We start from the raw sequence: 12,597 nt of genomic DNA, 5'->3' as shown, positions 1-12,597 counted from the left end.
ATTAATATTTGGATTTCACCCTCATATATCCAGCCCAATCACATTTTATAAGCATGACTTGAAACCTTATATTAAGAAGACCTTTAAGACCATATTCATTGTGATTTTTTTTACTCTGATTTTATGTTGTATGACTTTTAATGTTTGTAGCACATGCGAGTTCCGTATTTTTTTTTGCCAGTATCATGTCCCTAGTAGCTTGGATGGTAAAGCGTCTGCCTACAATGTAGGAGACCTGGGTTCGATCCCTGGGTCGGGAAGATCCTCTGGAGAAGGAAATGGCAACCCACTCCAGTATTCATGCCTGGAAAATCCCACGGACCGAGGAGCCTGGTAGGCTACAGTCCATGGGGTCACAAAGAGTTGGATACGACTGAGCAACTTCTCTTCACTTCACATCATGTCCCCACTTCCTTCCTTTCTTCCCCAGCTTAGATTCCATGAGCCCTCACCATCTGAGCCGCCAGGGAAGCTCTTTCATTATGATCAATCCCTTGCAAACCTCCTCAACCTTTTTGCCCTCTTCTCTCTACACTGTACTTGCCTTCAAAATTCCCAAACCTGTTTAAACCTAGCTCTCTACCAACTCTATGTCTGCACCCAAGTAGCTGAACATGGATGAAGTAAAAACACAAACCATGGGGACTTGCCTTATTTAAAATTTATAGTCACAAATCTCAAATTAAACTATCACACCATCATAATTTTTTCTTCATTTTCTTTTCATTCTCCCTACATTTTTTCCCTTTTATCTCAGCTTTCCAATATTTCTTTTACTACTTTCCATGGATGACTTCATTTTGCTATCAAAATAAGTACAGTCAGCAGAGGTTTAGCCCACCATATTGTCCCATCACCCGATCTCACTTCTGTTCTATATGCAGATATTTTGTTCTGCCTTCTCTCACAATAGATGATCTGATGCTGTTTTATCCAAAGCCAAATCTTCCACTTGTGCACTGATCCTATCTGCTCTTACCTCGCCAAGAACTTTGCTTCGGTATTTATTCCTCATCTCACTGTCATGATAAATTTTTACCTAAGTTATTCTCAATGTAAGTAAATATATTTTATTGTCTTTAATATGAAAACCAAAAAAAAATCTATCTTTGAGTCTATCACCTTATTTCTCTAAACCTTTATCTAGGAAAATTCATTTGTAGAGTTGCCTATAAAGTCATTCAAGAATGAAACTTAAAGAGTAATATTGCAGAAACCATGTAGGAACTACCCAGTTTCAGAAATGAAACATTGTCAACTCAGTTGAATGCCCCTGTGAACATTCCCCAATGGACTTCCTTCCCTATTTACCAAATGTCACATGTTCCTCTAACCTAGTTAGGTATTATCTTTAGCCCGCTGCATTGTGATTGTCCTAGTGTGTGACTAAACTGATTACAGTAGTCAATTTTCTGTCTTTATAAAATTCAACTTTTTAGTATCCTTTGATAGTGTTAATCTCAGCTACTTTTTTGAAACTCTTGGTTCGAGAATGTTTCCTGTTCTTTCACTTTATTCACTGTCAGTATTTCTCTTTCCCAGTGCTGTTTCCCAGTCCTGAAATGACCAATCTTTTTTTTTTCATACCATTGAAATGTGGAATACTCCAGGACTGACTTCTCTAACCTTTTCTCTTCCTATCTTTACTTTCTCTTTGGTTTATCTGATAGCTTAAATATCATCCATTGGCTGATAATCTTAATTATTCCTAATATTTAATGAGTAGGAATAATTAGGAATTACTGCCTAATTATTCCTACTCATTTCATGAATTCCAGACCTGCATATATAACCTAATAGTTACCTCCCCCTGAATGTCAAAACACAGAATTTTCTGTCTTCCCCTAATTCCAGCCTAAACCCACTCTTTCCTTTACTTTCATCCAGTATCCTTTATTGAGACAGATCTGTAAACGGGGAGTCATCCTTGCTTCCTCTAATATTCATACTGCAGTTTCAGCCCATTGACAAATTTATCTTATTTCTAATCGCTACCACTGTTCTACTGCCCTAATCAAATCCACCACTACCTCTCACTTGAGCTATTGTGGTAGCCTCTTAACTCATTTCCTGGCCGCCAGTCTCTCACCCTTTGTGCTTTGCCCTACAACATCCAGAATTACCAAAACCTTCCAGTATTTTTCTAACTTGAAAGATGAAATCTGGATTCTTTATTATGGCTTTTAAGGCTCTGTACAAATCAAACCTGCTACTTCTCCAAACTCATCTCCTACAACTTGTTATTGTTCTCAAAATTAAATATGCATAAACTCTTAATGCTAAACACCATTCCTCCTATTCCATTCCACCCCCTTTAGGTGATTCTCATGCAGATCATCTTGGGACCACACTGTTGAGAAACAGTGTTTTGATAAATCTAGATAGTGAGAGGACAGGAATATATTTCCTTACCAAAGAAGCTTTTTTTGAACTTCTTGCTTTTCTCTCCATGACAGTAAAGTTTGAAGACTGTTCTGCAGGTGACACTACCCACCCACCCATTCATTGCCAGCAAAAAGCATATTGCTCTATTCCATGGAAATACTATTTGTCTTTATATCTAATTTCTTTAAAAACCAATAGTAAACACTTAGTGTGCTTTAGATACCAGGCAAATAGGTGGTTAATTTGGAATTTTAGTCATGGGATTACAAAATTTGACTTAGACATTGTTACAGATGATGAGCCTCAGACAGGTAAGACTTTATTTAGAAAAGAAGTTGACCTTCAAATCAACCAAAGTGTATGAGCAGTGAATTTTTAAAATATTTGTTAGCAAGTTTCATTTAAGATTATATTTGACATTTTTCAATCCAGTGACTGTGAGTTTTGATTGCATATGGTTATTTTGGTTTAATTATAAGTCTATTTCAACTTTGTAAATGAACTGTCATCTTAGTTGCCATTTTTAAAAATACTGCTAACCCTACTCAGTTCTGTGGTCAAACAGTGGATGGGGATTGGTGATATTTTATTTAAATTTTCCAGGAAGTAAATTTGTTTTATAATTTCAAATTAATAACTTTTGTATTTCATGATGAGTTATAAAACATTTTATAATTTATTTTAAAAATTGAAGGTTAGGGAGTATAAAATAAAATGAATCATAGTGCATTAAGTAACATCTCTAACTCTTAACAATTGCCTCTTCATTTTACCTCTGATTATTTTAGTAAATTTTAATTTTATACAGTACTCTCTTCTAAGTTGAAAGATGTATTTGCCTTCTGTGGTATAAGCAAAAGGTCAAATACATTTCCCTTGTCTAACGTATATTGGATTATGGTCTATTCAGCTATTAAAATGATTACTGAGTTGGGTAAAATATTATGCTTTTCAGGATTTCACGTTTATTTTATAACTAGAAAGTTATTTTATACGGAGTCTGTAAAATATATTCAGCTGGCTGTGTCCTCTTGTTCTTCTGTAGATCATGAGCTAAGAATGGTTTTTATATTTTTGAAAGGTTTTTTAAATGAATATGCAGCATGACTCTATTGGTCTGCAAGATCTAAAATATTTATCTTCTGGCTTTTTTATATTTTTAGAATATTATCAAAAGATTATAAACTTAAGTATGGTAAATTTATTTTACTTTAATAATTAGAATGTCTTAAATTATTGCACCTTAAGAATATAAGCAGTTAATGGATTTGTTTATCAATTATGTTTTTATATGTGAAAAAGCAAATTTGTAAAGATGTCATTTTCTCTTACCAAATTTTGCTTCAGAAATAATTAGAATGTAAATTAGTACCTTTGGATTTGAATTATCTAAAAAGCATCTTAATTTATGCAAGTATTAAATGAAAGACCGGCATATTTCTTTTTCCTATTACTAAAATTGCTGTATTTTTCTATCTTTCTTCCCTCCATGTAGATAGAAGCAGATTTGGGATATCCTGGAGGTAAAGCAAGAATTATTCATAAAGAATCTGATATCATTACTGCTTTTGCTGTTAATAAAGTAAGTACATCGACTTTTTTCTTTAATTAAGTGTTCATAGTTGGAGAATGTCACCTATTCTGTCAGTTTATTTACTAGCATTGTTTCCCTTTCTCAAAGCTATTTTTCTACTCCCTAAATTGCAATCTGAGTAAATTTTTTATTATATAAGATGATTATATTGCTTGATAATTTATTTGACTTTGGATATATAGCAGATAAAATACTTTATTACTAAACAGAGGGAAGTCTCAAGTATTTATATATGCAGTTGCCTTGAGAATAATTGTATTTTATTTTTATTTTTCTGCCATGCAGCGGGGCATGTGGGATATTAGTTCCCTGTTTAGGGATCGAACTCACACCCCCTTGCAGTGGAAGCATGGCATCTTAACCACTGGACCACCAGGGAAGTTCCCTGCCTTTACAGTTTATACAACACATCCAATTAATCCAAAGAAAATGTTTTCTGTCTTTCTTATATGAATATGTTGAATGTGATTCTTAGATCAAAATTAAGCTTAAATGTGACTCACAGAAAGTCTTCCTCTTTAACTTTTAGCTATAATAGCTGCCCAACTAGAGTGTTTGCTTTGTATCCCTTACCCTTCTACTCAGCATCCTCCATAGAGGTGTCTATAAGCTACTTACAGAAGAGGTAGCCTTAGGTACAGTGGTCCACGGTTGAAATTTGTCTTAGCCCTTTCCCCTCCTATCTCGCCTAACTGCATTACTAAAAAATGTATAAAAACTTCTAGTTGCTCATTTCCTTTTACTACCAATAACCTAAAGGATATACATATCTAGATATGTGTGTGTATATATATCAGTTCAGTTCAGCCACTCAGTGATGTCCGACTCTTTGCGACCCCATGGACTGCAGCACTCCAGGGCTCCCTGTCCATCACCAACTCCCGGAATTTACTCAAACTCAGGTCCATTGAGTTGGTGATGCCATCCAACCATCTCATCCTCTGTTGTCCCCTTCTCCTCCTGCCTTCGAGAGAGAGAGAGAGAGAGAGAGAGAGATACACACACACACACACACACACTCTCACACTTTTTCATGGATTCATAACTTTAAAATATTATTTAGATCATATCCTATGGCATTACCCATTCAATAATCATTCATCAATTGGTTCTTCATCGTCCTATGCTTGTCTGTCTTGTCTTTGATTTCATCTAGATAGTTCCTTTGTCATTCTTTCCTCATCTTTTCCTGGGTTCCTTGTCTCATTTCCTCATACGACACTCCTGATTAATGACTAGTTCTGTTCATAGCAGGCAAGTTTGGAATTAGCCAGGCAGTTCTCATGATGTGCTATTTATATATTATGATATATACATGTGAAATACAAATATAAAGTTATTATCTATACACAACTAGTACCTTCCTTATCCTGAAGAAAATAAGATTTTAATATTTTGTGTTATAAAACAAACTAGCTTTTTGCTCTTATTTGAATTGATATAACTAGTTGAACAGTCATCCTCACAATAATAATACAACGTCTTCTGTTGACTTTGTAAGAGTGTACTTGTTTAATTTTTATTTCTCCAGTTATTTTGTTAAATTTTTACATCTTTGCTGAATTTGTAGCTAAGAAATAATATCTTTTGCTTTAAATTGCAGTAATTAAAAATGCTGATAACATTGAACTTTTCCTTATTTGTGTAGTTGTGGATTATCTGTGTCAAGCATTGTGAAGGATCTGAGATACTCCCCTGCATTCAGTGTAACAAGTTAGCTTTCACAGTTTAATGGATACTATTAGAAGACACAAGACTCCAGGACCAGAGACAAAGTATAGTTTATTACTAACAGCAAAAGCAAAAGCTAGAACTTTAGCATTTTTGCTCTGGTTCCCTAAGGTGCAATTCCCAGTGACAGCAAGAGGGCTAGATGATACCCAAACAAAGTGTGTTGCCTTACAGGTGGAGAACAGTGAGTTCAGGAAACCCAGATCTTTTCTAATGGACAGTAAGCATATCTGCCTTTTGATCTGGAGGGAGAGACTATAGCTATATAGGCATCCTGATAATAATACTGTGAAACAAAGACAGTCATTGGCTAACTCACAAGACACACAGAAGTAGAGAGTCACGTGGAGAATTACCTTCCAGCAGTGTAGTTAATTTCCTTTTTTTCCACATATCTCTGGAGTCTCAGTTTTTTCAGTCTGTTTTCTCAGTCTCAGTTTGTATTAGAATTTTGCATAATTGACATATTAGTCCTGTTTTCTCTTTGCTATCAATAATCTTCCTTTTTTTCTTTAAAGATACACATTTTAAATTTGTAGATGTTGAAATTTATTTATCATTTAATCTGACCAACTTTTCACTGATGATTTTTTTCTGAAATACTTACTTCATCACCTTTGCTTGGTGAGTGAAGTGGGTGAAGTCGCTTAGTCATGTCCGACTCTTTGCGACCCCGTGGACTGTGGCCCACCAGGCTCCTCCGTCCATGCGATTCTCCAGGCAAGAATACTGGAGTGGATTGTCATTTCCTTCTCCAGGGAATTTTCCCAACCCAGGGATCAAACTCAGGTCTCCTGCATTGCAGGCAGACGCTTTAACCTCTGAGCCACCAGGGAAGCCCTGAAAAAGTGAAAGTTGCTCAGTCGTATCCGACTCTTTGCAATCCTGTGGACTATACAGTCCACAGAATTGTCTAGGCCAGAATACTGGAGTGGGTAGCTTTTCCCTTCTCCAGGGAATCTTCCCATCCAGGGACTGAACCCACGTCTCCCACATTGCAGGCGGATTCTTTACTAACTGAGCCACAAGACCCCTTTCCAAATTCTGTTTGTCTTGCCTAAGATTGAAAGGCTTTAGGAGAAAGCAATACCATCCTATTTGAATAATCCACCATTATTTCTTCAGTTTGAAGTTCTTATCTCCCTTACCTTTGTTTACCTTCCAGGGCTCCTATATTTTTCAATATCTCACTTCACATTTCTGAACTGTGCAAATTTTAGGGAGATAGTACCATTCTAGTAGACTAGAGAGAGAGTGCTACTGGCTGAAGAAATGAAGTGGCACTTGCATTTCCATTTGTAGCTGGCCTTCTGCTGAATGCTGTGAAATTCTCAAAATATAAACATATCTCCAAGCTCATCCTGATGGTTATCTCAGTCAAAGTTTATTAAAATATTTATTTGTGAAAATAATATTTATTCTATACCTAAAGTTATCATTTCTAGAGGCTGTTTTGTAGTCTCCATTTTCAAAAGTAGCCCATATACACATTATGCTTTTTTTATTTAAAAATTATTATATGATTTATTTTTCAGGCGAATAGAAACTGCATAGCAATTGCTTCGAGCCATGATGTTCAAGAACTAGATGTTTCTGGAATTCTGGCTACACAGATCTATACTTGGGTAGATGATGATGTAGAAATGGAAACCAAAGGGTACCCTTTTACTTTGTTTTTAAATGGTGATATTGCAGTATGAATGATGATATCCACAGAACTGTACCTTTCAAGTTATTTTTTAAAGGAATATTCCTAGATTGTAAGCAAAATGGAAGTTGATATGCTAAAGAATAAAGAAGTGGGATGGCTGGAACTTTAAAAAAGTGGGTTGAGGGTTGGGAGGGAATAAGAGAAGGGATCTGAAAATGTTCATGCATGGAATTATTGGCTGTGAGTTAGAAGTTGAGCTGAAGAAAATTAATTTTAAAGAGAAATGCAAAGTCATATGTTAGAGCTTTCAGGTATAACAAGAAATGAAGACCTGATGGGTTGTTTTATTCTGGCTGACATTCTTTTGCAGATCAGAAGATTTCTTGGTTATACATGCTCGTGATGATTTAACAGCTGTGCAAGGTACAACCCCATACACACATAGCAATCCCGGTACTCCAATTAACATGCCATGGCTTGGTAGTACACAGACTGGCAGAGGAGCATCTGTGGTATGTAAAGTTAAAAATGTTTGTGTATAAATGTCCGCTTTTCCCTTCTAAATTAATAAGATAAAGGATGATGTAAATGTTTTTTAAAATTTTAATTTTTTTAGTAAGTCATATACTTTTTGGAAATTCTGATTTTTTTATTTGAAGAATAATAGGTTTTCATTTGATAACAAAAATTATTTTAAATAAATGGAAATACAAAGAGCTGTATTTTAAATAATAATTATTTGAAACTTACTGTTCCAAATTAGGCCTCAGCAAACCACATGCTGTGGGTCAGATCCTGCCTACCACCTGTTTTTGTGTCAACATGCTAAGAATGTATATTTTTAAGCCATTAAAAAAATCAAAATAAGTATGGTATTTTGCGACACATGAAAATTACATGAAATATAGATTTTATTGTGTATAAATAAAGTTTTATTAGAACATAGCCACACATTTTTTTAGTATTTTGTTTATGGATGCTTTCACATTACAATGGTAAGACTGAGTATCTGAGACAGAGACTATATGCCCATAAAGTACCAAACATTTATTTATCTAGTTCTTTTCAAAAAAGATTTGCCAATTCCTAACTTAGATAATAATTTTAAATGGTTATCAACTAACAACTCTTAGTTGATCCTGAGACAAATATATTTTTCTTTTCATGAAAAAAAAATGATACAAATATTTTAAAAACTTAAGCAAAATATAATATGCAGATGAACTGAAAAAGTATTTTTCTGTAGTAATGGAGGATTTTCTTGAGCCCTGATTACCTAGGATGTGATCCATAGCTGTATCTACATGAGTATAGAAATCGATACACAGAACCAAAGAAACCCAGCACCAGCAATTTTTCGGTGACTTGCTAGGTGGTAGGTGTTTTTTTTTTCCCACAGTTCCTTAAGTCCTGTAGAATTCTGTCTTTGCCCCCCCACCCAATTTTTTTTTACCAATTAGTGAAGATAATTCTTTAAATAAAGTTGATTATCTTTAATAATACCTGATAATATTTCATACTTAATGCAGTTCCTTTACCAATCATATAACCTTATTATTGTTTGAGATATCTGTTGTAGCTGTTACATTACTCCACTTAACTGTTCTTTAGATGTAGCTTGAGATCAAGAAAGGTCAAGGAATTTAACTCAGGTCACTGTCTCCAATTTGTGGTAGAGCTTCTGTTAAAGCCCTCTATTCCTCTTCACTCATTGACTTCATGGAGAACTGTTTTAAGTATTGAATTGAAGAATATGAAAAACAGTCTAGTGATTATTCAAAAGAAAAGACTTGGTCATTAATAGTTAATTTTTTCCAGTGGACAGATGCATTGAAATTCACTTGTAAAACTAATCTTTTAAAGGAGAACTTAGAATATACAAATATATTAAAAGAAATAATAAGCATTTTTTTCCAGCTCTATTTTCAGAGAATATAATACAATTCTTCCTGTCACAGTTTTCTTTCTGATCTCTGCTTCTACAACTGCTCCCTCTGTCTGTTACACAGCAGGCAGAGTTTCTCTTTTCTAAAACATCATTCAGGTTATCACTCCCATGCTTAAATCTAGGATTTCCCAGCACTGCTTTAAAACAAGTCCTTCACATGGCCCCTAAGGTCCTGTGTGTCTTAAACTCAGCCAGCCTCTGCAGCAGCATCTCCCTTTTTTCCCCACTGGATTCTCTTTGCTCTCTCTAGTTGCAGTGACCTTCTTTCTACCACTTGAACACATCAGATTTAGAGCCTCTGCCTTGTTCTCTACTTACAATATTTGCTGTTTACCATTCAGATCTCAACTCAGATTCCCAGAGATTTCTCTTGTTTCCCTAGCAAAGGTATCTGTTCCTCCCTCCTCTACTCCCAGTTACCCTATTTTCTCATTTGATCGTCATATTATCCCATTTTATCATCTTTATAGCTTTTATCAATTTATAAATTATCTATTTATTATTATTTGGTTGTATTTTTTTATACCCTTCTGAATGTAAGCTCTTTGAGAGTTTATTATATGCCTACTTTATACACACTGATGATCTCTAAGTAGAGTGTGCTTAACATTTAGTCGATGCTCAGAAAATATTTGCTTATTCTCCAGAGCATTTTTATATGGAAATTTACCTTTGTCATTCCTCTTAGGACTGAATTTTCTTCCTATTTAAATGTTAGAACATCTTTTTAGTTGGTGTCATTGTGGTTTGTAAACATAAGTATTGGGATTACCCTACTCCATCCTCAGGAAAAAGACACCAATATAATAAGGTGAAAGTGAAAGTGAAGTTGCTCAGTTGTGTCCGACTCTTTGCGACCCCATGGATTGTAGCCTACCAGACTCCTCTGTCCATGGGATTTTCCAGGCAATAGCACTGGAGTGGATTGCCATTTCCTTCTCCAGGGGATCTTCCCGACCCAGGAATCGAACCCGGGTCTCCTGCATTGTAGACAGACACTTTACTGTCTGAGTCACATAATAATAATATAAGGTGGTTTCTTTTAAATAGATCTTCTAAAATAATCAGTGATTTCTTTCCCTTGCACTAGTCTGCATATGCTTTCAGAAACTTAACTCTTTGTATTTTTTATTCATGATTTTCCTTTCTTTGATACTCTTACTAGGGGAAAAAAATAATTAAAAGAAAAATCAAGAATCTTTAGGCTGTTTTTTTTAATTGAGACTAGAGATTTAAACATGTTTACTAAACAGAAATAACATTCAGCAGGCTTTCAGTTTTTGTGGGTAGAGAATTTGATCAGATATTTTCTAGTCCTATTATTTTATTAAATTATGCATAGTAATGAAAAGGAATACTAGTTAGGACCAGTTTCTGCTCTTTTGGAGTATAGCTGTATCCAAACATGTCTTTCAGTGTTTCTGTTCCTCCCTGATTCTGCTGACCTAGTTCTGTCCCTCCCTATTACATCCGCACTTTACTTATGGCTTTGGGCTAATTAAACAATTTAAAATCCAAAAGAACAATAACAACAAAAAAATGTACATGAGACTGGTGCTACAAACTTTGGATAATCTATAACTTTAGTTACAGTCTATAAGTAGGATATATCCTGTAAATTAAAATTATCCCTTTAATTTCAAGTACTTAGTTTACTCTTGTTTGACAGGCTACTTAAACCATTCAAAGCATAATTTTAAAATGGGTGAATAAGTAGTTCCAAACTATCAGTTAAAAATTTATACAGTTTTCTGTTTACCTCTTTTTTTTTTTTTTCACATGCTTCTGCCTGTCTTTTTAACCTTATCCTATTCAGGATTATTCCAATAAATTTAATGGGATCAGAAAAGAATTGGCAAGAAAGGAGGTAAGACTAAATTCTTGAGGTGAATTTGTTCTTAGATCCTAGGCAATGATGCAGAAAACGTATGTACACTTAAAATGTTAGCTGAGCTGTTAAAAATTTTATTTCTGTTATCATATTTAGAATTTTTAGCACCCATTATGATAGTTATGGAATCACACAAAAAGAAATGTTACTTGAATTTCCTGTCACAGTATAAAATTTTAATGCTACTTTTTATTAAAAGTGTAAAAGAATGATTTTTCTTTGTTAACAGATGATTAAGAAAGCCATTAATAATGTCAGAAGAATGACTTCTCATCCAACTCTTCCTTACTGTAAGTTGATAATAAGCCATTATTGTAAAGAATTTAAAGGAAAATTCTAGTATCAATCAAAAGTAGTCAACATTTTTTTTTTATTTTTTGTTGAGAATGTTTGCTAGCAAGTAAAATCACCTCAAAATTGAGTAAAAATAGAGAAAGTAATTTTCCTGAATTAATAAAGACTAACTTAATGTGTAAATTTGTAGCATTTTTGCTGCATATTTCTTAGCACATTTTATTTTTGAGCGTTCTGTACTCTTCATAGTGTTAAATTGTAGCTGACAATTATTGTTTTAATACTTGGATCACTCTCATCTTTTATTATATAGACCAGAACCATATCTTGGTCATTTAGAGCCTCATCATAATCAGTTTGTATTTTTTTTTAATATTTATCAGTTTATCTTTTATCAGATACACTAATAGTAAGTATAGGAAATGGTTATACATTCTAAGGCAGGATATATTTACTTTCAGTTAATCTTCCTAGGAATCTCAAAAGTTTTTCTTCCTTTAACAAAGAACTTAATTAATGGGGAATTATTGGAAGTATTGAAGCAGAAATAATAATAGAGGCAACTTTAAAATTAACTGTTGGGTTGGAATCAGTATTCATATTGGCATGTGAGTATTTCAAGTTTTTTTTAATAAGATTTTTAAGTTGTGCCCTTCATCAAGTTGTCCTACCACACAGTAACAAAAAACAGTAAAAATAGTGCATGTTAATTAAAAGATACTCATGTCCCTCCAATTTAATAACTATAAAAAATTGTACCACCTTTTTTATGAGAAATATTCTGATAAAATACAAATGACAAAACCAAAGTTCTTTTTTACTTAATGATCACAAGTGCTGTAAGCATGTGTTATCAAAGTTGTATACCGATGTCTAATAAAAGATGAATAGGTAGCTCCTGTTACTTATGCTAGAGATATAAAATAATACTGAAAACTTTAGTCAATTTTTCACTATGTTGAATTTATTCAATGCTAGAAGTATATGTTTTCTATCCACAAGTCTAATGTAAAGCATGAACTAAAAACAATCATGAGATTGTTTAGAGAGGAAGAAGTCAAAGGTGTTTTATATATAAAGTGTAGATAATATGAATCCCACAG

At 33.9% G+C, this 12,597-nt stretch overlaps 1 protein-coding gene across 7 annotated transcripts in view; it reads left to right on the top strand.

Annotated features, from left to right (window-relative positions):
- DMXL1 (Dmx like 1) overlaps positions 1–12,597 on the top strand; it is a 125,824-nt gene that overhangs the window by 88,122 nt on the left and 25,105 nt on the right. For 4 of the 7 annotated variants that reach the window (XM_002688999.7, XM_005209157.5, XM_059888705.1 and 1 more), the window contains 4 exons: positions 3,881–3,967; positions 7,246–7,367; positions 7,732–7,873; positions 11,430–11,490. In XM_002688999.7, coding sequence (XP_002689045.1) covers positions 3,881–3,967; positions 7,246–7,367; positions 7,732–7,873; positions 11,430–11,490 — 412 coding nt within the window. Of the gene's footprint in view, positions 1–3,880; positions 3,968–7,245; positions 7,368–7,731; positions 7,874–11,125; positions 11,177–11,429; positions 11,491–12,597 lie in introns of all 7 variants that reach the window. The other 3 variants (XM_010807136.4, XM_059888704.1, XM_059888702.1) reach the window with 1 other exon arrangement.

Source organism: Bos taurus, chromosome 7 (assembly GCF_002263795.3).
Source record: "Bos taurus isolate L1 Dominette 01449 registration number 42190680 breed Hereford chromosome 7, ARS-UCD2.0, whole genome shotgun sequence".
In the NCBI taxonomy this organism is placed as follows: domain Eukaryota; kingdom Metazoa; phylum Chordata; class Mammalia; order Artiodactyla; family Bovidae; genus Bos; species Bos taurus.
The sequence above is the reverse complement of the archived record's forward strand: the minus strand, read 5'-3'. Positions and strand labels throughout refer to the sequence as shown.